Source organism: Solanum lycopersicum, chromosome 11 (assembly GCF_036512215.1).
Source record: "Solanum lycopersicum chromosome 11, SLM_r2.1".
Lineage (NCBI taxonomy): Eukaryota > Viridiplantae > Streptophyta > Magnoliopsida > Solanales > Solanaceae > Solanum > Solanum lycopersicum.
Genome location: NC_090810.1, coordinates 41,339,174 through 41,366,887, shown reverse-complemented (window position 1 = coordinate 41,366,887; position 27,714 = coordinate 41,339,174). Strand labels below are relative to the sequence as shown.

The 27,714-nt window shown below is 34.0% G+C and overlaps 1 protein-coding gene across 1 annotated transcript; it reads right to left on the bottom strand.

Moving 5' to 3' along the window:
* Window positions 1–2,569: 2,569 nt before the first annotated feature.
* LOC101267284 (uncharacterized) lies at window positions 2,570–7,989 on the bottom strand. Its single transcript, XM_004250669.5, has 2 exons — window positions 7,242–7,989; window positions 2,570–3,400 (listed from the first exon to the last, which is right to left on the bottom strand). The coding sequence occupies exons 1-2, from the start codon at window positions 7,500–7,502 to the stop codon at window positions 2,759–2,761; spliced, it is 903 nt and encodes a 300-aa protein (XP_004250717.3). The 5' UTR covers window positions 7,503–7,989; the 3' UTR covers window positions 2,570–2,758.
* Window positions 7,990–27,714: the final 19,725 nt, after the last annotated feature.

Here is a 27,714-nt window from a genome sequence, read left to right as displayed (position 1 = left end):
AACCAGGTTCTTCTCTTTTCTTTTGACTTCAATTTCCTTTTCTTGTTTTTTCTTCAGTTCATAGGTCATGAGATTTCCGATGAGTTCATCCATATCTAACTTATCCAGATCACGGGCTTCAGTAATGACTTCTACTTTGCTTTCCCATGATTCTGGAAGAACATTCAAAAGCAATCTGACTGCCTTCCCATTGGGAATTATTTCACCTAGTGGGTAGATTTTATTAATGATAGCAGTGAACCTGGTGTGCATCTCTTGGATTATTTCACCTTCTGCCATTCGAAACAGTTCGTATTGTCTGTTCAAGTTATCAATTTTAGACTTCTTTTCCTGAGTTGTTCCTTTATGCGCAGTTTGCAAAGTTTCTCATATTGCTTTTGCATCTTGACCTGATGATATTCAATTGTATTCATCTTGACCTATTCCGCATATCAAGATCTTTTTCGCTTTAGCATTTTTCTGAATTGAAAGTTTATCTGCAACATTCCATTCTTTCCTATATTTTGGTACTTGAGTGGTTCCATCAATTCCATTCTTCATGGGTATGGTTGGACCGTGCAACACGAGTCCCCACAGGTCTGGATTTTCTCCTAGTAAGTGATCCATCATGCGATTCTTCCACCATCCATAATACTTTCCATTAAACAGTGGTGGTCGAGTTTGAGAAGTTCCTTTCTATGGTGTAGGTGGTGCAGCCATTGATCCTTTTCAAGATGTTAGTCTTTTAATGAAAAGACCGGCTCTGATACCAATTGAAGAAACCTAACCCCTAGAACAAGAACCAGGTTTTTGTAATTTTGTCGTAACACAATAAAATAAAAATTTATCGTGAAAACCTTCCTAACTTAAGGAAGGGAAAAACCACACCGAAGTTTTATATTAATTCAAAATTTACAACTCAGTTAATCAATGAATCTAAATCTAAACTTCTAAACTTTTTGATTAACTATAATAAAAAATTTTCCACTCAACAAGAAGTCAAACTCGCTTCTTGTTTACAAAAGCTCTCAACTCTTCTTAATTCTAACCACCCAAGAAGTCAAACCCACTTCTTGTTTACAATTCTCACAACCTCTCTCCCAAGAAGTAACCCACTTCTTGTTACAATTCTCTCAAGACTCAACTCCCAAGAAGTCAAACCCACTTCTTGTTACAAATCTAGGAATTATTACAACTCAATAATAAACCTAAAACAAATCAACAAAGACTAATTACAACTCAATAATAAACCTAAAACAAATCAACAAAGACTAATAACCCTAGACTTTAATTGATCAGACTTTAATATCCAATAGTTCTGAGTGGAACGGGTTTCGTGAACCTGGTCCTTATGTTGCTGTGATGAAGGTGAACCTGGTCCTTGCGTTTATATGACGAAGGCCTGCGTTTTTCTCCAGAAAATACTGCTCTCAAGATGATATATTTCGTGAATATGCAATGGCAATTTTTCTGACTTTGCTGATAAATTCTCTCGATTTGTGTTTATGCAAAGATGTTTTTTTCCTTCAACTTCTTGATCCTTTTATAGATTTGATTTGCCTTCAAGGAAAGGAATTACAAATCCTTTTCTTCTTGAACTTGTCTATATTTACTTCTTTCCTTATTTGACTTGAATTGTAACTTCTTTATTTCTTTCCTTCTTTGACTTTAATTGCTACTTTTTATTTCTTTCCTTCTTTATTTATTTCCATTTTTGTTTCCTTCTTTACAATTCTGCAATTTTTCTTCTTTGCCCCAATATTTTTTCTTCTTTGCCGCAATCTCTCATAATTGTACACATACTACACCATGCCTTCACTTTATCAATCATCAAAACTACTTTATTTGTTCTCCTACTTCCCGACACAAGGTATAGTAAATGTCAAGACACGTCTACTTCCCTTAGATATGATTTTGTAACATTTCTTCATGAGAATGAGCATCATACGTTCAAAGAAGTTATGTTTTCTACTGACTCATCTTTTTGAAAAATGGTTGTCAATAGTGAGATTGATTCAGTTAGTAATACAAAACATAAGTATGTGGTAAAAATCAGGAACGACACGTGGGAAAATCAGCAAGCAACACGTGCAAAAAAAATTGGTTGAGCATGACTCTGCAGGAACAACATCAAGCATTGACCTCAGAGCATGTCGTAAGAACGCGGTCTCATTCAATAAAGATTCAGAGTTGTGATATTAGGATCCAGTATCATATTAGTGCCTTTCTAGTTGCATAACCGTTGGTGTTGATATCACATTCTTCTGCAATGGCTTTACTGTTGAACGGTCATTTTCTAGTGCATGGTCTATGTTTTTGGAACCAAAAATACAATCCTGAGTTATGATATTAGGATCCAATATCATATTAATTAGCGACTTGTAGTTGAATAACAAGTCACTAATATGATATTGGATCATAATATCACAACTCTGGTCCGTGTTTTGGTTCCAAAAATAAGGACCAGACACCAAAAAGTGACCGGTCAATAGTAAAGTCATTGCAGAAGAATGCGAGATCAGCATCAATGGTTATGCAACTACAAGTCATGTACAACTAAACATAAAGTTGAATAATCAAGTCTTTCAAGTAGTAAAATTGTAGTATTTGATTTGTAGACGTGCCGATAGTACATAACTCTTGAGATATAGAAGTTCCATAGAATAAAGTGAAAACTAAGATAATACATAACAACTTGGCAAACCATAATAGCTGATCATAATCTCAAATTGAGTAGCTAGCCTAGACTCATGGAGGAAAATTAATGCAACAAGTGAACTTAAGCAACTTTGAGAGCAGCAGCAGCAGTAAGAGGAGGCCTAAAGAGTAGTTGTTGAGTTAGTTTAGTTAAAATTATTTGATTGTGATGTAGTAATCTTTTTTCAGAATTATAAGCTGACCATTTCATCTGCATGAAATTCCTTTTTCTCCATGGTGCCAAATGTATCCTTTGTTGGACTGTTGATCTCTTTGCTGCATCGCACATCAAGCGAACGATAGCATTTAAGTGTTCAGATTTCCCTATAAAAACTTGAGGCAATAAGGTAATGAGCTTAGAATATTCTTTGCACGATTTTGCCAACTTGAATTCATCTTGGAATTCCAATTCTATCAACAATGGAACCTTCTTCTTTTTTCCCTCCGTGCTTGCTATAACTTGTATGTATTCGTGTCTCCCTCCAGGCATATTTGATGTGTGGTTCCATTTTGAAGTACAAAGGCTAGCATTGAATCCCTTTTCACACAACTCTTCTACAACTCTTCTTCTGAAGCACTTGGCACATGATATTGGTCTGTCTACTTTTCCATATAAACATTCACATATAACATTATTAATTCCCACATCTTTAGTTCCTTCTACACTTCTTGTTATCCCTTCTCGCACTTTTGATCCAATCAACGTATATTGCTCCAATATTTCCTGCACATTAATTATGTTAATTTCTAATCTTAATTCAATAATCTTTCCAAAATGTTAAACACAGATGATACAAAAATATATCATCAACTTGGTTTATATGTACTCTAACTTTGTGTGTGCACAAGTAAATACTTAAATTTGTATTAAATTAAACAAGCGGACACACAGGTCCTACTTGGTGTCTTATGTGGAAATTCACATCTTACATGACATCCTATGTGGTGACCATGCATTATGTCACTAGGATGCATGTGTCTACTTATTCAACTTTATACAAATTCAAATTTGTACTTGTGCACACCCAAAATTGGAGAACATGTAATGACCCAGTTGGTCATTTTTGGAAATTGTCATAAATTTACCATATCGCCCCTCCTGATATTGATCCAAAGTTATTTATGTTTTAGTTTTGAAAGCTGGTTTCGAACCTTGAGTATAAAGTTGTGAATTTTGTAAGATTTGAGTTTGAAAAGCTACATTTGTTAAAAAAGTGGTTTTTGGTATCTTTTCGAGTTTTCAATATTATTGGAAAAGAATTTTGTCAATTTCATCATTCCCGAAATATGAAAGTTAATCTAAGACATTTGTCTGTTCAAGATTCAAAATCTTTTTGAGGATTTGAGGTCATAAATTAAAAATTTGTGAAATTTTAGCCTTTGGGTTGATTTTGATCAACATCGGGGGTTCGGATGCACGGATTGAAATTCAAGAATTTCATTGAGTTTAGGGGATGATTATAGGATTAAGTTAGGTATTCCTTCAATATTTAGAGGTCTAGAACTTGTTTTGGCCTTCATAAACATTATGTTAGTTTTCTGTGACTTTCACGGATGTCGGGTCAAGGAGACCTCAGATTTGTGTGTAGAAGGTTCCATTGAGTCTGGTACATCGAGATAGTTAGTTTGCATATATGATTTGTGTATGTGGTTCTGAACGAATCTCGAGGTTCCCTTCGATGATTTGTGTTTGGATGTGTTTTGTTGGTGTTTGCACGCTTCGCATTAGTGAAGATTTGATTGCTTAAGCGAATTTCGCAAAAGTGAATGAGCCTTCACTTTTCCTAGAAATGCCAATTTTGCGGGGTTTGCAAAAGCGAACTTCTTGTTCGCTTTAGCGATGACCGCTTAAGAGAACCCGAGTCTATTTTTACGATACCGAAGAGGGGGTTTTGGCCTGAAATTTCAATGCTTTAGCTATTGGTTTTCCATTTTGAGCTTTATAAAATTCTTGGCGATTTTTGATAGATTTTTCGTGGTGAATCTTTTGGATAAGCTTTTGTGACCCTAAAATTTCACTTTCCTTTGATCACTCATGAGTTTTAACATCAAAATTTAAGAGATTTTGATTGTTGTACATTGTGATGAGACATGTAATATAAAATGGATGAGAAATGGTTACGGGTAGTTATATTACCGAAGGAAAATGGTTCCGACAATTGATTTGATATAAAGTTTATGGAAATGGTTCGACTAGTGGTATGATAAAAAAACCGATGTGAAATGGTTTATGCTAGTGATGTTACACAAGTCGATGAGAAAAATGTTCCGACTAGTGATGTGATATAAAATCGATGGATAACAATTTTGACTAGTGATGTGACATAAAGTCGATGGGTACTGATTCCGCCTAGTTATATTGTAGCGACGGAAAATGGTTCCAGCAAGAGTTGGCTATTATGATTTGATCTACTTGTGATTGACATACTTGATGCGGGTTGTTGAATTGTGACTATTGAACTGAGTGGTTGAGTCTTGTGAACTGTGTATTGTAGTATTGTTAGGTTGGACTGATTTTTATGCATGTTATAGTTTGAGGAGGTTCGGTTGGGATGAAAGGAGTTTTCGTTTTCTAGCTTGTTTTGCTTTGTTTATTAGGTTGCTTGTTGAGTACCGTACTGTTTGGTACTCACTACTTGCTTCTACACTTGTATAGATTCCAAGCCCGATACCGTGTGATTGTTCTTTTTTTTCTTCTCCCATTTCCGAGGCTTGTTGAAGATGAGGAAGTTGTTTGTCATATCGCGCAGACCCCGTGTTTCCTTTACTGTATGCTTTGTTCTATTTGGAAAACAATGACATTGAAACTTGTACTTATTTTTCATTCCACACTTTATGTATTAGTGACTTGTACACGTGACAACCAAGTTTTGAGATTATAATAGAATGAATAAGTTTTCGTTTTTATCTTGTTCTTGTTTCTTTTTCACTTTGTCATTCGTTTCGTTTGATTAAGGACAACTTTTATTGATGGAAATAGACAAGTGTCATCATATCTATTTTTGCATCGTGAGAGAACATAAATCTGAAATAATATCAAATTTTTAAGAACACGCGATTAGTATTATGCTTTTTGAAAAAAACATGACCCTACAAATTATATTAGTGGGGTTTAATTTGTGGTGACCAAAAGAGTGGTTTACAATTATCGTAATAAAGCCCCAAATCCTTAACCATTCAATTGTGGGCACACTAATGGAGTGATCAACAGATCCATATCTCAAATTATTGCCTTCCATAAAAGATATTCATGTGTCCTTACAAAACAACCATATGACATTTTTGGTAGAAAAAGAAAATGTTACCCTAAACAAAAGTAAATTTCTTACTTTTTTTAAAATGATGTTTAATAAATAAACAGAAAATATTATTTTAAAAATATTTAAGATAAAATTTATATTTCCTATTTTTCATTAGAATTTTTTTTTCAACTTCTTTTAAAAATTCTTTCTCTAGAAAAAAAATATTTTCCAAATCATGATTTATCATTTATTTTTTTAAAAAAGAACTTCCCATGCCTATCAAAGTTCTTTTTTCAGAATGTAAGATATACTTTATGAATATTACATGGCTTTAATATTGTTGTATTTTATTACTTTCTTCCATTCAAAATATTAAAAAAATAATAAATATAATGTGTACTTTCTTACACTATCTCTATTTCGTTAATTCATTTTTTGAAAGTTGAACGTTACCAAGAAAGGATCAAGTGTAAGGTTATAGTTGAAAAAATATATAAACTTTTATCTTGAATCCTACATAACACTTATTTTTGGAATAATTTTTTTTTCTAATGTGATACTTATTTTGGAACAGAAAGAATATATTTAATAGGAAAATGGTAGATAGTTTGTTTAAAGAAATTTTGTTGAGAAACAATTCCTCAAATTTGACTTATCACTGTGTGAGATAATAATTCTTCATCTATTTATTTGAAGAAGAATTGAGACCTGTGAAATGATTCAATTGTAGTTTTTGTCCCAATCAAAAAGTGAAAAAAGGTATTTGTTCTTTGGCAGAGAAGATTTAATTAAAGAGGTAGAAATTTCTTATGGATTTCGTTCTAATCTGTTTATCTAATTTTGATTTGATTTGAAAGAACTAGAAAGTAGAATTTATAAAGATTTATTTTTTTAAAACAAAATAAAAAGGGAGTATCTTTTTGCCCCCTTCAATATGGCAAAATTTGGAAAGAAGTAGAACCTACGTTTTCATGATCAAAATGAAATTGTTTTTGGTGAAAAGCTTTTGTTTGCCAGAAACGATATAGTTGAGAACAAATATGGTTGGGTGAAAATTAGTCCTATCACCTTATCATTTCAATGTTTATGCCCCTAAGAATATTAAATTGTTGTAGTAAATATTTTGTAAATGTGGATATTCAAAAAAATATCTTTGCATTATTTGTGAGTAAAAGGGGGGAAATAGGTTTTAAGAATAACCTAATTATTAAGAGAAAAAAAAAGAAACATATGATGATTCAAATATTGTTATGAAGGATGAAACTAATGCAAATTCATAAACATAAATAATAATATTTATAAAAGTTGATGATATAAACATACCTTAAGCAAGGCTTCTTGTGATTCCCAATAGATAGCATTTTCCATGGTAACTTGTGTGTCATTGTTATTATCATCCTCACAACCAAATATATATGTAGATGGATTTTCATCATTGTAACCTCCTCCTCCTGCTCCTCCTCCTTCTTCATCATCATTGGTAAGTATAAAAATATTATGGTACAAACTACTTATGATCTTATTTTCTTCTCCCATATTTTGATTTTCTTCAACATAATTCTCCATCTTTCTTGTAATTGTCATTTACAACCTGTAATAGACATAGAAAAGAAAAACAAAATAAAAGAAAAGAAAAAAAAAGAAAAAAAAAAGAAAATAGATACCAATTGTGGTTTTGGGAAAGATTTGGATTATATATACATAAAGAATTTAGCATTCATTATTTAGATGTATAATTTTTCTTGGCATATTTCTCTTAATTAGGAATATGCGCACCGATATTTATGGATTAAATGTAGATTTATCTTATTGATAAGAAAAATCACCTTTTAATATATCAGTCATTTTTAATAATAAAGTTAGACTATCAATATTTAATATGTCTTTTATCAAATCCATCAATATTGTATTAGCAGTTATAATACATCAAATCAAATTTATAACTACTTATTTATAGTAAAATATTTTCAATGCTTGTGCTAATCAACTAATCATGTTCAATATCTTTTTGAAAAAAATGATTTAATCTACATACGTTAATAATGCAAAATGAAAAAAATCTAATGAAAGCATTTGGTAAATGGACCACAACCACAAGTTATCTATGGTGTCTAAGATACTGAAAATATTGAGAGGACTGGCTACTATCGTCATGATCTACCTCACTAGTTTGTCGAATTCGGAGAAAAAGACATAAATTTCTTTTTAAATTTGTTTAGAAAAGTCAGTTACATATTTAAACTATCATAACGATCTATTACACACTCAATCTTGTTCAAAGTGAAATTAATACCCTCTTCCGAAGATAATACCAATTTTTGTGTGAAATTGTGTTATACACGTATTTTGACATGTAAATAAGATTATTTAAATTTTTTAAATCATTTTTGCTTAGTATTGGACCTGTTTGACCATTCAATATGGTATCATGGAACAGAATCATGATATGGTATTATATGAAATCATGAGATGAAATTAAAGTTTTATTTGGATATACGATATGAATTTTTTTGTTGTATATCTTCTCATAAACATAAAAATCTCATAAGTTCCAAAACTATTAAAATAGTCCCAATTGTTAATTCAATCTTATCAAATAAATAAAAAAAATAATATAAAATCGCATAATAAATTATTACAAAGTTATTTGTTATCCACTTAAGTAATTATTTCATCAATATATTTGAGTAAAAATGAAATACCTTTCACGGGCTCTTCAAGATTTTATTACTCAACAACCGTGAAGTGTGAGTTAAAGTGACTAAAATATTGGAGAGAATAATAAATTTTATGTCTCTGAGAATAATACATTTTAAAAAGTAATGATGTGATTATAAATTTTATTTACATGTGAAACAAATGGTTAGCAAATATAAATGTGGGGTTGTTTTAACAAAATATGAACTTATGGATCAATTTATGCATAAATCATAGGATTTTCAATAGAAGTACTTATTATCTTTCTCATAATTTTTTCGGTGTTATTCAGTGATTCCCCGGCGAGTTCGAATAAAAATCATGAATCTTAAGTTTAGATCATTAACTTTCCGGTGGAAATCAGTATCATCCCAACTATTTTTTACTTCTATTTACAATTCCCTTTTTAAGAAAAAGTGTTGGATATTCAAAAAAGATCATCAATAGTAACCAAAAAAATTGTAAAGAACTTAAAAAAATATTTTTTAAAATGTAAAAGCTTTAGAGTGTGTTTGGTATGGAGAAAAATGTTTTCCATGAAATTCCTAGAAATTGTTTTCCTGAAAAACAAGTAGATTCTGGACTTATTTTCTCATGTTTGGTTGGTGAGTAGAAAATATTTTTCAGAAATGATTTTTAGTGTTTGATTTATGAATGAAAAATGTTTTTGAGAGACATATTTTATTTTTACTAGAGTAAAGAATAATTTATGACATTGAAATTTTTTTCTAAAATCAAAATTATTATTTTTTGGGGTGGTGGTGGGGGAGGGGGAGGGGGTAGGAATGAAAAAATAAAAATTTGAAGTTGATAGTATTTTTAAAAAATAAAATTATTTTTTGGGGGGTTGGAGGTGGGTGGGATAAAAAATTTGAAGTTGAAAATATTTTTGAAAAGCAAAATTAATTTTTCGGGGAGGAGGTGGGGTTGTGTGTGTGTGGAGGGGGGGGGGGGCAGGGATCAGGTGATAAAATAAAATTTTGAAACTGAAAATATTTTTTTAAAATTGTTTTTCCCAAAAAAAATTGTAATTTGATATTGGGGGAGAGTTATGTTAAATGTTTTCCTTAATTTTTGAAGGGAAATCATTTTCCTTAATTTTGAGGAAAGTGGGTTGATTTGAAAAACATTTTTCAGAACTTCTATCTCAACCAAACATGAGAAAATTGAAAAATATTTTCTGGAAAATGCTTTCCATCATACCAAACACACTCTTAGAGAAATTGGGCAACCAATAAAAAGAAAAAAAATAAAAAGATGACATAATTAATATTTTAAAAATTATAATACGTAATTATATAATTGATCAATAAAATAGTGCAACATGTTTAAACTTGTCATTTTAACATAAATTTTCTTCTTCTCACGTACCTTAAGGAAGGTGAAGACATTTTTTGTGTCATGTCACCTTCTAAAGGGTATTAATATTATTTTGAATAAGATTGGGTGTGCAATAGGTTATCACAATAATATAAGCGTGTAATTGACTTTTCGAAATAAATTCGGGGGAGGGGGGGATTTGTGTTTTCCCCTTGAATTTGAGGCATGGAGCGATAAAGAAAATGATTTATGATATTAATAACGTGCAATGTTTTTAAAATCAATTTTGTACTCCCTCTATCCAATAATAGTTATAAGTTATACATTTATACTAAAAATAGTTGTCCAATAATACTTATGTCCAATTTAGAAAAGGGGAAAACGGTCCAAAATACCTCTTAACATTGGTTTATTGATTGACTATACCCTTGCTGTTAAAATAAAGTTGGTCTTACCGCTACCTTTACAAACTTATTGTACATGCCTCTCTATGGATGAAAATCGTAAATCAACAAAATTATCTGGATTTCAATTGAAATTATCCAATTATCTATTTTAACCTAAATAATATTAAAAAAAACAAACGAATAATAATTAAATCGCCAAACATCTCTTTCAGTTCATCGTTTTTCCTTATTAGCACCACTTTCCCCTCCCAAAAATGCGAAGCAAATCCACTAGACCATGTAATTTCTTGTGACAAATCGAATGACAGATGCAAAAACTGTCAAGATCAAGAAGAACAAGGATATGGCCAAGTTCAATGTTTGCTTCTTTATGTATCTTCTCACACGGTGTGTGTCCGACTTTGAGAAGACCGACAAGTTGAAACTATCACTTTCTTTAGGTTTGAGCATATAAGACCTATGAAAAATAATTTATGTTCTTCATAGAGTTAAACGCAATGCAGAATTTGTAATCAGTTCCTCTAATCTTTATTAATAACTGCTCTGCAATCTTCTTCTTCATCTCGGTCCTCCATTTCTACAACAAAACAAGTATAGTGTTCTCCTGAGAAATCATATTTAAAATTCAGATTGTTGTTTCAATCTAATTTTTGAATTGGGCTTATGAAAATCACGCCTATGTTTTCTCATTCTATCTAATTAAGCACCATATATATGCACTATCATGATCGAGTCTACCCCCTAGATTTAACACGACACCTAAGATCAGAGTGACCCCAAGCTAACCTTGAGTCTGACATATATCAAGCATATTGAAAATGACTAAGTAAAACATGTACTATGGGAAGATAAAACAATGCATATATCTAAAATGGGAAAAACCCAACTAGTATGATATACAAGACATAATAATAGGAGCTCAGTGATGACTGAAAAAACACTTAACGACTTGAGCTAAATCTACTACTATGTCTGAAAAGCCTCTAACTGAGTTGAGCAACTGGGACGTGCCCCTAACTAACTCTAACAAAACTAAAAACTGAAAGTAAAGACTGAAATAAAAGCATGTTTATTGTCCTCGAAGTACGAGGACTCTTCATTGAAGCTGTTGAAGTCGAATGGGGAATTGAACTAAAAGTGTTATGAATGCTGAGGGTGTGAACCTAGATCATGAAAACATGTAGCGCAAAACATGCGTTAATACTTGAAATGTAATAAGTGTGCAGGATATAGATATTCTAAGTTAAACAACATATATAAGCTGAACAATGCGTAACCGAGCATTAATATCATCTGAGCAAGGATAAAAATATTTAGTAAGTATAACTGAAAGATACATTGAATGCAATGACAAAGTACTAATCATGAAAATAACATACTGAAATGTATGCTGAAGTAAATGCTGAAAATTTGGTCAATACACGAAGAGTCTGAATGTGGGAGATACTATTGATTGAAATAAATCACGTGAGCTAAAGGCGGAGTCGGCCCCATCAAGAGGATCCAATATACCTTGTCTGGGGTATAAGGGCATGATTGTGGCGTGATCACAAATACTGATGCCCAGTAAAGGGACTTATAATCTTATGTGGGTACATAGTTGTGGGACCATGAGGGTATGCTGAATCCTAGTTCAACTTGGTGCTAAGTGTCACGCTCGGAGCCTACACCCTGGAGGTGACCGGCACCCAACGACCATAGCTGTCCTTGAGCAAACCCTTGACCTGACTTACTTAACTCAGCGGAAGACTTAACTTAAATATAAAGCTGGAAACATTCTCATGAAAAACACTTTAAATAATAGTCTCGGCCAAATGACACTTAAGTCTCAAAAACAATATACGTATATCTGAAATTAAAGAGAGACCCAAACTAACTGTTTGCTATCTATTTGTCTATGAAGCCTGTACTACTACTAAGATGAATGTTGGGTAAACCCCCTCAACATTCTATAAGGATATACTGAAAGCAATAAAGGGTCCTCTAGAAGTAAGGAGGCTCACCACTAACTCTAGATGCTCAAACTGGATCAACAAGGCACCGTGTGCTGATTTTGGTTACCTTCATGATGCAGACCAACTGGCATCAGTACGTTGAATGTATGAGTATGCTATTTGAAATGCTAAACAACAACTATTTTGCTTGAAAGTAGTAAGAATGAACTTACCTTGGCTCTGAAAAGAGTAAGAATGAACTTACCTTGGCTCTGCTCAACTCAAGAAGTCATAACTCAATATAAAGTAGTAAAGACACATGCAATATCTACATAAAACTTTGTAATAACAGTGTAAACACTTAGTTCATTAAAGGTAATGCAATAATAAACTCAACTTTACATATATATGAAAGTAATATAGTTTCTATAGGATATTTTCTAACCGACAACCATCACTATGAGCCTAAGCGATGGTATAACGTCTTACCTCACGTTGAAAGAGGACCACTCTATACTTAGCCGTCGATATAGAACCTTGAACTACTAAGTGGATCTACTAGTCTATGCTAAAAAGCACTAACGAATCATATTAAAAGTATGACCCTTTATCTGCCCATGCTGGCTACATGGGTTATGGATACTTGAGTTGATATGAACTCGCGCCCCCATATCGGTGGTTAATACTACTCTTAAAATACTTAGCTCATATGTTTTTAAAACAACTTCTTCTCTGGTTTGAGGTAAATGCTCAAACTTAACTTTTAAAGGTCTCTTGAAATCATAGTTCCCTTTTTCTAAAACTAGCCAAAGGCTCTGTGGAATTCTAGCGTCCTCTCTTTCTCAAAATGTGAAAACATTTGTAACTCTTAGGGACTACTTAGTTCCCTTATAGCTTTTGAGAAATGAACTCACTCTTTGCTCTTTGCTTTATTTGAAACTTAACTCCAGGTAATACTTAGTATACTTATAACTTTTGAGATTTAGACTCATCTCTTTACTCTTTTCTCGACTTGTATCTTGAGCCTTAAAATAAAGTAAAAATGTTTGTTTAAGGCTCTTGAAAACTTTAAGAACACACTTTGACTTGCTTCTCAACTTTTAGACTTGACTCTTAACTTCTTTGACCTTGATCTTAATTTTTCTTGAATTGGATTATGGAATGGATTCATGGAATATAATCTCATGTTTCTGGATAATTTCATGATGCTTAGATGTACTTTTTAGAGTTGGAATAAACTAGAATTTATAGGTACATCACTTAGGAACTCGGACAAAAAGATGGGGAAAACATAGGAACTCTAGGAGACCCTGTCGCTTTGAGAAATATGGGGAACTAGAGACTGTCCTGTGGGTCTCTGGCAGGCGCAACACGCCAGGCCTTGTCAGGCAGAGGCTTCCCTGAGGGGATCTGGCAGGCGCGACGCTCCTGGACTTGTTAGACGGGATTTCCGACTTTTCTTCTCCAATTTTCAGTTCTACACCTTCTAAACTCCCATGAATCTTCCCTTAAGAACGTAGGATAATTAATATCCTCAATACCCAATAGTTTAGACTCATAAAATAGCCCGACAACACGAACCCAAATCACTAAAGGTACTTTACATCTCTACCAATAAGAAATCAACAATTGTTCATCAAGAACTTCAAGATTCATCATTCAATAAATACAAAACTTGCTGAATTAAAAATATTGGTGTGAGGGTGAACGAATCCAACAGAAAGATCTCACATACCTCGACAGGGATCACCCTCGACGAATTCCACTAGAAAAATCTTAGCGTTCTTAAAGAACTCTTGTTCTTTATCTTATCTTCTCTCTTCTCCCCAAGCTCTAGGCGTTCCCAACTTTTCTAAAACTGAATTGGGACTTGGTTTTACCCCTAATAAACCCTTAAAACGAATAAGAAAATACTATGGTGAAAAAACTACTTTACCCTTACATACATCCAGATTGGACTTTCCTCTGTCCAACAACCCAACTTCGTAACGACATATCTCCATCATAACATATCGAAAATACTCAGTGCCGTTGGAAAGAACTTCCCAAGGAATTTTTAACAATATAAAGAAATCACTCTAACTCCTCCTGAGCTGGGTGTTATGACCGTTTGAAAGTTACCAAAACTCACATTTTAAATTAGGAAATTTTCCAGATTTCCCTGTTTATTTTCAAAAAGGATTATTATTGGTTTCTTAGCTTATTCTTAGTTATTTCAAGTTATGAGATGTTATAATATATCCCCCTTGGGAACATTCGTCCTCAAATAAGAACTCTTTTACTAAGCTAAGGGTAGTAACATTATTTCAGCACTCAACCAACAAAAGCAAGTAATACATAGTTGCACATAGACTTATAAAGTGATAAGAAGAGAATTTAGTACCTTGATCTGCATTCTCTCCGTAATCAAAGAGATGTGGATATCTCCTCTTCATATCCTGCTCATCTTTCCATGTTTCTTCTTCAACAAATTGGTTCCTCCAAAGGACCTTGACTGATGCAACTTCCTTAATTCTCAACTTGCGAACTTGATGATCCAAAATTTAAACCAGAATCTCTTAATAAGATAGACTATCCTTAATCCCAACATCCTCAATTGGTATAATCAATGACGGATCACCGAAGCACTTCTTCAACATAGACACATAAAATAACGGATGAACCACTTCTAACCTTGGGGTAACTCCAACTCATAAGCTATATTGCAAATCTCTTCGAGATTTTTTAAGGTCCAATATACCCGGGACTAAGTTTTCCCTACTTACTAAACCTCATAACATCCTTCATAGGTGAAACTTTCAAATACACCCAATCATCCACCTCAAACTCTAACGGTCTTCTCCTAACATCTGTGCAGGACTTTTGATGACTCTGTGTCGTTCTTAATCTCTCTTGAATCACTTTCACCTTCTCTATATCTTGGTGAACTAGATCTGGTCATATTAATTTTGTTTCACCAACTTCGAATATAGGAGATCTGCATCTTCTCCCATAAAGAACCTCGTATGGAGCTGTTTGGATGCTCGAATGGTAACTGTGTTTGTAAGCAAACTCAATGAGAGGTATGTGATCATCCCAATTTATTTTGAAGCCAATCACAAAATCTCTCAACATATATTCTAAGGTCTGGATAATACGCTTTGCTTGTCCATTTGTCTGAGGATGAAAATCACTGCTTAAGTTCACCTTTGAACCCAAACTTTTCTGGAAAGATTTCCAGATTTGTGCACCTTTATCTGAAATGATGGAGACGGAAACTTCATGAAGTATCACCACCTCTTGAAGGTGCGAATTAGCATAATCCTTGGGAGAATATGTAGTCTTTATCGTCAAGAAAAAGACTGACTTTGTCATTCTATCGACAATCACCCAGATAGAATCATGTTGCCTACGAGATCTTGGCAAGCCTGTGATAAAGTCCATATTAATCATCTCCCACTTCCATTCCAGAATTTCTATTTTCTGAGCCAACGCTACAGGCCTTTGGTTCTCTACTTTGACTTATTGGCAATTCTGACACTTAGCAACAAACTCAACAATATCTTTCTTCGTACCTTCTCACCAATATACCACTCTCAAATCACAATGCATCTTAGTTGAACTAGGATGAATGGAATATCTAGAGCTATGAGCCTCATCCAGAATCCTCTCTTGGAGTCTATCCACCCTAGGTACACAAAAGTTACCTTGGTACTTAAGTACACCATCTCCCCTTTGTTCAAAAGCCAATATTTTTTGCTTATAAACATTTCCCTTAAAGTCAAGCAAAATGGGGTCTTGGTCTTGTTTCTCTTTCACCTCTGACACTAGTGATGATTCAACCCCATTAGTCACCACTATCCCTCCTTCTGTGGAATCCATAAGTCTGACTCCCAAACTTGCAAGTCTATGCACATCTTCATCTAACTTCCTCTTTTCTTCTTCAACATGGGCGGTATTCCCCATGGATAACCTGCTTAAGGCATTAACAACCACATTAGACTTACCTCGGTGGTTAAGAATAATCATATCATAATCCTTGAGTAATTCTAACCAGCTCCTTTGTCTGAGATTTATCTCCTTATGAGTGAACACATATTGGAGGATTTTTGATCCGTGAATATGTCAACATGAACACTATAGAAGTAGTGACGCAATTTCTTCAAAGCAAACACTACTGCAGCCAATTCTAAGTCATGAGTTGAATAATTCTTCTCATGAACCTTTCAATGTCTGGAGGCATAATCTATAACCTTGCCATTCTACATTAACACAAAATACAAACCAACCTCTATGCATCACATTACACCCACAAAACCTTGAGTACTCTCTGGTAAGGTCAAAACCGGAGCAGTAGTCAAACTCTTTTTCAATTCTGAAATCTTTTCTCACAAGCTTCAGACCATTAAAACTTGACTTTCTTCTGAGTTGGCTTGGTCAAAGGAGATGAGAGAGATGATAAACCTTCTACAAACCTCCTATAATATCCAGCCAAAACCAAAAAACTTATTATATCTGTTGGAGATATGGTTATAGGCCTACTCTGAACTGGTTCTATCTTTTGGGTATCAACTCTAATCCCATCACCAGAAACAATGTGGCCCAAGAATGCTACAAACTTAAGCCAAAACTCACACTTAGAGAACTTGTCACATAGTTCATTATCTTTCAAAGTCTTCAAAACAATGTTGAGGTGACTAGCATGATCTTCTTCATTCCTTGAATAAACTAGTATGTCATTACTGAAGACGACGACAAAAATATCTAAATAAGGTTTGAAGAATGTTCATAATATCCATGAATGCTGCTGGTGCATTTGTCAAACCAAAGGACATAACTAAAAACTCATAATGTCCATATCTTGTTCTAAAAGTTGTCTTTGGAATGTCACATTCCTTAACTTTCAACTGATGGTAGCCTGATCCGAGATCAATTTTTGAGAAGCAAGAATCACCTGGAAGCTAGTAAAAAAGATCATATATCCTTGTTAGAGGATATTTATTCTTGATGGTCACCTTATTCAATTGGCAGTGGTCTATACACATCTTAAGGGAACCATCCTTTTTCCTTGCAAACAAGACCGGAGCGCCCCTAGGTGAGACACTTGGTCGAATGAAGCCTTTATCTAGCAAATCCTTCAATTGTTCTTTTATCTCTTTGAATTCTGCTGGTGCCATTATGTATGGCGGAATAAAGATCAGATGAGTATTTGTAATGATGTCTATGCCGAAGTCTACTTATGTTAAATCATCATGAAAGACTTTTAGGAACTCTTTCACTATAGAAACTAATTGAAGGGAAGGTACATCAACACTTGAGTTATTAACTTGGACTAAGTAATATATACACCCCTTTGAAACTAACTTTCTCATCTTAAGGTACAAAATGAAACGACCTTAGGCAATGCTGAGCTACAACTCTACTCTATGACTGGCTCATTAGGGATCTGAAACTTGATAACTCTTGTTTTACAATATATTGTTGCATAACAGGCATGTAGCCAGTCCATACCTAGAATGACATCAAAATTTACCATGTCTAACTCTACTGGATCAGTCATGGTATTCTTGTGATTGATGGAAATTGGACAATCACGATATACTCTTCCCACTAGAATAGACTCCCGAATAGGTGTAGAAACACAGAAGGGTTCACAAAGTTTTTCAGGAAGAATCTCAAATTGATTTGCAACATAAGGAGTTATAAAAGATAAACTTGCTCCTGGGCTAACAAAGCATAAACATCAAAAGTAAATACTTTGATCATACCCGTGAAAACATCTGGGGAGTTATCTTGCTCTTGGCGGCTAGTGATTGCATTGAATGGTTTGCCTCTCCACCAGCACTAGAAGTAAAACCTCTTGGTGCAACCCTATCTAGTGGATCAACTGATGAAGATTGAGCTCTATTTCCTGGAGTCCCAGCTCCCTGCTTATTCTTGGGACACTCTTTCATGTAGTGTCACTCTTAACTGCATTTAAAATAACCTGACTGCCATCACGACACTTACCAACACGGTTTCTACCATACCTACCACAATAGGAGCCCAACTACCTCTTTGTGCCACACTACCTTGGGACTGGGTTGTTCTAGCCTTAAAGATCTGCAAATTATTTCCATCATACGCACCTCTAAATTTGGGTGCAAGTGCACTAGCAGATGATGGTGCATGCCTTTTTTTGTTTATGAAATTGTGGTCGACTTGAACCACTCCTCTGTTGACCAGATTCATTCCCACTCTTAGATTTCTTGTTCCTGTACTCCTCTCTATCCCTCAGCCTATTCTCTTAAACTTGTTGCTATAGACCATTAACCTCGAAATATGCATGTCCCCAATCAACATTGTAGCCCTACCCTCTTTGCTTGAAGCACGACCTAGGCCAGCAACAAACAAGCTCATCCTGTTTCTCATATCCTTAACCATATCCGGAGCATAGTGAGATAGTTTGGTAAACTTTAACCCATTCTCATAAACACTCAAGGAGTCCTGTTTGAAATTAAGGAACTCCCGCACCTTTGCTTCCTTCAGTTCTTTGGGAAGAAACGCCCCAAGAAGGCTTCTTCAAAGCAAGCCCAACTTGGATATAGTGCATCCTCATCTCTGTTCTCTTTTCACTAATCAAACCAAGTCCTAACCACACTCTTTAGTTGATATGCGTCCATTTCAACTCTGTCAGCATCTACGACACGCATCAAGTCAAAGACCTTCTTTAATTTTCCATAAAGTTTTCCAGATCCTCAGTGGTTCTTGAACTAGTGAAGCTGGGAGGATTCATTCTTAGAAACTCATGAATCCTCGAGGTGTCAGCCTCTTCATGTCGAGCTCTTCTCTATTGGCCAACTTGGTTGGTCACAACTTGACTCAACATTCGGATAGCCTCACAGAATTCAGCGTTCATGATTTCTCTTTGAGGTTGAACATTCGATGCATTATGTACCTTTGGTTCTTCGAAATTCCTTTCGGCTGGTCGGCCTCTGACTGCTCTTCATGGAGGCAGGATGATTTGAAACACGTGCAAGCATGAATTAGAGGGAAAATTTAGATATTAAATCTAATGCAAGAAATGAGTATGAAAGAAGTGAGAATTTTCTAAATGTTGTAGCCTCCTAATCATCGATGTGGCGCGCTTCACACCGATGACTAAGAATTTAAAGACATGACTTCATAGACTCCTTAGGACTCTTGAACTCTGTGTGCTGATACTAAGTTTGTCACACCCGGAGCCTACACCCTTGACGTTTCTGGCACCCAATGACCATTGTTGCCCTGAGCAAACCCTTGACCTGACTTATTTAACTCATCAGAAGACTTAACTCACATATAAAGCTGAAACATTCTCCTGAAAACACTTTAACCAATAGTCTCGTCCAAATGACACTTAAGTCTAGAAAACAATATAGGTATATTTTTATTAAAGAGAGACCCAAACTGACTGTCTGACTATCTATTTGTCTATGAAGCCATTACTATTACTAATATGAATGTTGGGACAAACCTCTTAATATTCTATAAGGAAATACTGAAAGCAATAAAGGGTCCTCTAAAAGTAAGGAGGCTCACCACTAACTCTGGATGCTCAAACTAGATCAACGAAGTGCTGGTGTTGATCCTAGTTACATTCATCTGCATCATGAAACTATGCAGGCCAACTAGCATTAGTACATTGAATGTACGAGTATGCGATTTGGAATGCTAAACGACAACTATAACGCTTGAAAAGAGTAAGAATGAACTTACCTTGACTATGCTCAACTCAAAAAGTCATAGCTCAATATAAAGTAGTAAAGACAAATGCAATATATATATTAAGCTTTGTAATGAAAGTGTACACTTAGTTCATCAAAGGTAATGCAATAATAAACTCAACTTTACATATATATGAAAGTAATACAGTTTCTGTTGGAGATTCTCAGAGATTCTCTAACCGACAACCATCACTATGAGCCTAAGAGAGGACCGTTCTATACCTTACCGTCGGTATAGAACTTGAACTACTAAGTGGATCCACTAGTCCATGATAAAAACCAATATGGAATCATCTAAAAAGTATGACCCATTTTGGTCCATGCTGGCTACATGGCTTATGGAGACTTGAGTTGATATGAACTCGCGCCCTTATATCGGTGCTTAATACTACTCCAAAAATACTTAGCTCATATGTTTTAAAACAACTTCTTCTCTGGTTTGAGGTAATTTCTCAAACATAGATTTAAACGGTCTCTTGGAAATCATAGTTCCCTTTTTCTAAAACTAGCCAAAGGATTTGTAGAAATCTAGCTTCAGTTCTTTCTTAAAATGTGAAAGCATTTGTAACTCTTAGGCACTACTTAGTTTTCTTATAGATTTTGAGAAATAAACTCACTCTTTGGTCTTTAATTTACTTGAATTTTAAGTCTAGAAATACTTAGTTCCCTTATAACTTTTGAGATTTAGACTCAACTATTAACTCTTTGATCAACTTGTAACTTGAGCCTTAAAACAAAGTAAAAATGTTTGTTTAAGACTCTTGAAAACTTTAAGAACTCACTTTGACTTGCTTCTCAACTTTTAGACTTGACTCTTAAGTTCTTTGACCTTGATCTTAACTTTCTTGGAATTGGATTATTGATTCAAGGAACATGATCTCATGTTTATGGATGATGATGTTTAGATGTGATTTAGAGTGTTGGAATCAACTAGGATTTATAGGTACATCACTTAGGAACTCATACAAAAATATGGGGAAAAATAGGATCTCCAGGTGACCCTGTCTCTCTGAGGTGTGGGGTGCTAGAGCCTGACGGACAGAGACTGTCATGGGGGGCTCTAGCTGGAACGACATGCTAGGACCTGTCAGACAGAAGCTGCCCTGAGGGGCACTGGCAGGCGCGGTGCCCCAGGGCTTGTCAGACGGTATTTTTGACTTTTCTTCTCTAATTTTCAATTCTAAACATTCTAAACTCCCATTGATTTTCCACCCCCAACAATTAGGATCACTAATATCCTCAACACCCAATAATTTAGACTCGTAAAACAACCTGAAAACACGAATCAAAACCACTAAATGTACTCTACATCTCTACCAACAAGATTTCAACAATTGTTCATCAAGGACTTCAAGATTCATCATTCAATAAAGACAAAAAATAGGGAAAATGCACAAGTACCCCCTCAACCTATGCCCGAAATTCTAGAGACACACTTATACTATACTAAGGTCCTATTACCCCCTGAACTTATTTTATACGTAATTTTCTACCCCTTTTAGGCCTACGTGAAAAAAGTCAACAAGTGTTAGACCCACAAGATAGTGCCACGTAGTCCTAAAAGGGTAGAAAATTATTAATCAAATAAGTTCAGGGGGTAATAGAACCTTAGTATAGTATAATTGTCTATGAGATTTCAAGTATCGGTTGAAGGGGCACTTGTGCATTATCCCAATTAAATATATTGGTGTGTGGGTGAACGAACCGAACACAAAATGATCTCAAATACCTCACTAGGGATCACCCTTGACGAATTTCACTAGCGAAACCTTAGCGTTCTTGAAGAATTCTTGATCTTCCTCTTTTCTTCTCTCTTCTCCCCAAGCCCTAAGCATTCTTAACTTTTGTAAAACTTAATTGGGACTTGGTTTATCCCTAATAAATCCTTAAAATGAATTAGGAAATACTAGGGTGAAATGACTACTTTACCCTTACAAAAATCCAAATTAGACTTTCCTCAGTCCAACAACCCAACTTTTGAAAGACATATTTCTCTCATACGACATCAAAAATGCACAACCTCAGCTCCGTTGGAAAAAACTTCCCGAAGTGCTTTCCAACCATATAAAGAACTCACCCTAACTCCTCCTGACATGGGAGTTATGACTACACCTTTTTAGGTCTACAACCACACTAATTCTAGACTACACTTTTAAAGTGTTGCCAAAAGTATTTTTGGGAATACTTTTAAAGTGTAGCCAATTTTTTTTTAACTTTTAGCAACGATAATATTGGCAACACTTGAAAAGTGTACTCTTTAATGCTATAAGCTACACTTTATAAATGTTGCTATAATATGATATAATTGACAATTTTTTTTTACATATATATCCAAACTTTTAAAGTGTCCTATTTTTATTATTGTAAAAACAACACATTATAAGTGTGGCCTTAAATTTTCACCAAAATTTTATATACTCTCTAACAGTTTTCACTCTCCCTCCCATTTTTATTGGCCAAAAATAAACATTAATTAATAATAAAAAATTAAGACAAAAAGATATGACTTTCTCTTTCCTTGAAGTCACGCTTTCTCTTTCACTGAAGAACTCACAATTTCTCTTTCAGTGACGAGCTGAAGATCGAATTGAAGATCGAGCCGAAGAACTCACCGAGCTGACCGAGCTTTCTCTTCTCCGAGCTGAAGATTTCGTCAAGGTAAGTACAATCCTCTTCTACCACAATGATTTCATCAAGCTAAGTACTAAAAACAATCTTCTTGGTATTGAATGATTTTTTGTTTTTTTTTGTTTAGAAGGAATTGATTGGGGTTGTTGGAAAGATGAACTGAAGTTAAGTCTTCCCGTCACACTTTTTTCTTAGATTTCTCATTGTAGAACTTGATTTCGGATAGATTTATGGCTGAAGAGCTGAAGTAACTCTTTTTGAAGAATACGATTTACATAATAGTTCTTGCTGAATAACACGATTTTGTGTGAATTGGGTTTATCGGGTAAGAATTTTATCTTTGAAAGTCAAAATTTTTGCTTTAGGGTTTCGATATTCTTGTGATTTTAGACAATTTTTGGGAGTCTAGCTCTTATTTTAGCGGTATTAGTTGAATTTTGGGTGCCCTGAGCCGAATTCTTTTCTCTTTGAACATAAATATGTGATATTTCTTAAAATTGATACTGAATGCTTCAGAGTTTTTTTTGTTATTTCTTTAATTTCCTTTTGTTCTTGATAGAACTCGATGGTGCACTTGAGAGAAAATAATGTTGCATATATACCAGTTTCATTGCCACTTGTTGTTTCCCCTCTTGAACATTATGCTATGTCACTTTATATAACTTCGTATACTTGTTCTTATTCCAATATATCATCAGTCAAGTAATGCATGTTGATCAAGTAAGATGAAGTATTGTCCAGAAACATAAGGGGTGGGAGGGAGCAGTAATTTCTAAGCGTGTTATGCAAGAGCTAGACATTACAATTATGAACAAATAGGCAATTTCTTCCTATAAGAAATCTATTAACAAACTAATAGTAATAGAGTTTAACTTATATAAATAGACAATGCACATTTTCTTATGATTTACAATAATAAGTAACTGTGTATGTCAAAGTTTGATTGGTGACCTCACAAATACAATATATTAGTGATAATGTAACATGCTTTAAGTTTTAGTGTATATAACTTAAATCCTTAGTAAAACAATCGTTTTTATGTCTTTAATTGCTTTATTGCTTTTTCTAATTTCAACTTGATGATTATGTTTTCTCCCTTTTCTGTTAACTGTTGCTAGTGATAATAGAATAGAAATAGAAGATTTGTTTACGTAAGATGGAAAACCTATTGAGTTTTGGATATTGTTGAAAGTGAAGCTTGCTTCATTTAAGATTTGGATGAATTAGGAGAAGCCGGAGCAAACTAAATGGAGAGAAAGCTTTGGATGATGCAAAAGTCTGTCCTATTTGATGAACTAGATCCCAAAGATGAGCAAATAGATAGTAACTTTCAAATTTCATTACATGTCATGTTCTTGCTGTAGTTATACCGATTGCCATGCATATGGTACTATTTTTCCCAAATGACTTTCCCTTCTTTGATCATGGTGTGTCAATCTTGGTACCCGTATACAGTAGATTCAACTAATAGCATTCTTGTTGTATGCGAGTAGTAAAATCCTCAATAGATCTTTTAGAATAGGACTGCGCAAAGGCATATTTCTCTTGATTCAACTACTGGCAGATTTCTCTTGTTGTTTGGATCTCCAGCATGTTCATGTTCTACTAATCTCTATTGCCTTCTTTTAGCAAGAGTGACATTTTTTATCTCTGGATTTGTCATACTTGAGTTCTGTAAATATGTTAGCACTAAATATTAGTCTTGTAGAGTGTATTGTTGTGTAGTATTGATGAATAACATCCAGTCCGTGGTTCCATTTGGAGAGGTAGTCAACTATTTAGTTTGCGCTTCGTTTTCCTACTTATTTTTTGATGATTATGTATTTTCTGAAAAGTTTGGTTCTTGGTATCCTCCTGCTCTTTTTTTTAGTGCTTATGTTTTCATAAATGATGTGTTTTTGCTTTCCTTGAGCGGAGAGTCTATTGGAGATAGTCTATGGGTATGTTGTTATTGGTATATCATTATGATTGAAGTATGATCACTTCTATTAACAATCTAGATGCCAAAACTTTATATGAAGGGATTTAATAGTACAATAGGACTGTTTCAGTGTACGAGAATTTTCTTGTTCCTACATTCATTATTATTGTTACTGTCAAATCTGTAGGCACTCATTGCTTTGTATGCCATTTTGGGCGCTGCTTTCTTGAGAGACATATTAGTACCTTTTCTTTAACATCTTTGGGTGACACTTAGATTTTATTTAATGTGTAAAGACTATGCAAAAAATGAAGAATCATGTGACCTTGTTGAAGTTGGGCAAAGTGAAGCATACACTAGATTTCAATGAGTTTGAATGTCGTACTTTTAAAATTGCTTGGGAGTTGGGATTTTATACCATATTCTGATATGTTGAAAAGTTAGACAACACCTACATTTGCTTTAGTGAACCCTAAGGAAAACAAATTGTAAAAAGATATTACTTTAACATTTGAAGGCTTTATAAGTTTACGAAACTATATAAAGTCATATATATTAAAAACTCTTATTTGATGGATGTAGATTCTTCTAAATTGTAAACCCATTCTGTAACTGTATATATTATTTTTCCTGTAGTTTTATAATTTTATGTATGCATATTTTGATCAATTTATTTTGTAAACCAAGAAATCTTCTCAACTATTTCAGGTTTTGTTGTGAGGAAATTATTATTATACAGACACCAAAATCAAGTATCACTGATCTGTTAACAATAAAATGACTATATTTTAATATTGAAATAATATCACACAGTTTTGTAGTTGTTATTATGCATATATGATAAATAAAAATGGTAACAAGGTACTCCTAACTCGAAACTCATTATGAATTGGATCATCTCATAACACATGATGCTGATCCTGATGATTCATAACATGAAACTCACTATGATTTAATGATTGTTACTGAAAGATTGAATATTGATATTTTCTTCTAGGAATTCAAATATCCCATCCAAGGATTGGATGAATTTAACAAGGTATAGCAAAGAGGATATTGCTGGGGTTGAATCATTCCTAGATTTCTCTTGATCTTATGGAGATCCTCAAGGAGATGAAATTCACTGTCCATGTGCCAAATGTTTTAAGATTCATTGGACTAGAAGGAATGTAGTGTATGATCATCTAATATGCTATGAGTTTGTTAAAGGATATATTTAATGGATCAATCACAGAGAATGGGATATCAAGTTGAATGTTGACGATGATATGAATTACTCGCTTGATGATATTGATGGATTGTTGAATGATCAATTTAGAAATGTTTCATAGTATGAAGGAGTTTATGATTGTCCAAATGAAGATTCCAAGAAATTCTATAACTTAGTTGAAGAGGCAAACCAAGAATTATATCCAGGTTGTACAACATTCTCGAAATTATCATTCACACTTCGTTTATATTTGTTGAAGTGTCAGCATGGATGGAGCAATGAATCATTCACTTCTCTTTTAGAGTTATTAAAAGAGGTGATGCCCGAGTTGAACATTCCTCTGTCTTATAATAAAATCAAGAATATTGTTAAGAATCTCGATCTTGATTATGAGAAAATTAATGCATGTCCCAATGATTGCATGTTGTTCAAGAATGATCATAAGGACGATGAATCATAAAATAAATGAATCATAAACTCATTTTAGCTTTAAATAGTACTAACAGCTCACTGCGGATGCCAATTTTATTCGACAGGCTGAACTTCAGAATCGCCAAAAATCTGGCGAAACAGATGATGATGCATTTAGAACAGTGTTTGGAAAGGAGCAGCCTGATCAACTTAGGTGCTATGGAAGATCAGTGACAACAAGAAGAAATTAACAAGCTAAAACAAAAGCATGCCAATGAAATCACTTTCCTAAAGGAAGAAATGAGAGAATAAATGTGATGCTTATTCACTCAATTATTGCAAATCAACCCTAGATTAATTTTCAAGATATACCAGGGTGTGTTGGATCTAACCATGCTTCCCCGCTGATGCAAGTAGCGCACAAGCTCTTCGAGGCACAAATCTTCCACATTCTTCAGGATCAGCTCATGATTCTATTCTTCAAAAGGTATCTTGTATTTCACATTCTATGTTAATAGTCTACATATTGTTATCGATATCCAAGGTAGTAGTGATTTTGTTGCTTGCGTATCTCCTCTCAGTGTTGACCTTATTGATGTTTTTCTGGAAGTTGTCCATTGTGTTTTCTTCACCAATTTTTCTGAGGTTTTTCGGTTTTGATTGCTTGCTTTCTTCAGACAGTTTACTTGCACTGTACATGACATAAAAGGCATAAGATTTGTAGGTATATTGCATCACTTTGTAAGAACGAGGAACTGTGTTTTCTGATTTACTGCCATGCCTTGCATTATTGGTTTTCTTTTTTTCCTTGTATGATTGTGGAATTATTCTTGTGGAGAAAGGATCTGGGCTCTTGCTTTGACATAGTTGTCCTCTGTAGTGATATTATAAGTCTTGTTATAATAGAATTGTGTATGCCTAACAATTCTAACTCATCGTTACTTTAGATTAATGAAACTTGTTGAGTGACTGATTTATTCTATTGAAAGATTGTTATTCTGATGACCATATTTAGGTCTCTCTGTTATAATTATAGATATAGTGGGTGATCCATAAATGACACTTCTTAAATTAATAGTGTGAGTTTGAGATAATCATTGAATTACAGTAAGGTAACAGAAGATCTATGAGCTTGTTATTGAAAAAAAGAAGACATGACCTATATTTTTCTGGTTTGAAAAAATATGTTGGGCAAAATTTATTTTTCTGGTTTTGTATTATAGCATGTCATTACCAGGACTGATTTTGTGAATCAAAAGACGTGGGATACTTGCTGCCATGTGTTTTTTATCTCCTTTTGCACAACCTTGTTATTTGATTCTTTCTTATGAAGTAGTTCATCTCAATCACCTACAATTGGTAACTGCCTTAGCAAGATTAAACAATTATTTATGTGTGTAGTACTGTTGAGTTATGTCAGCTTTTTGACTACAAAATTAGCAGAATGTAGACATGTTGACACTAGAATTTCAGCTTTCCAGCAGTTTTCCTGAGCTGCTCATTTTGATGACGTGTTGCATCTTCCATGGAGTTTTGCCATTTTT

Coding starts and splice junctions, on each gene's coding strand:
- LOC101267284 (XM_004250669.5), bottom strand. CDS start 7,502: ATGACAATTACAAGAAAGATGGAGAATTATGTTGAAGAAAATCAAAAT. Junction 3,401..7,241: donor CACAAGAAGCCTTGCTTAAG/GTATGTTTATAT, acceptor ATTAATGTGCAG/GAAATATTGGAGCAATATAC.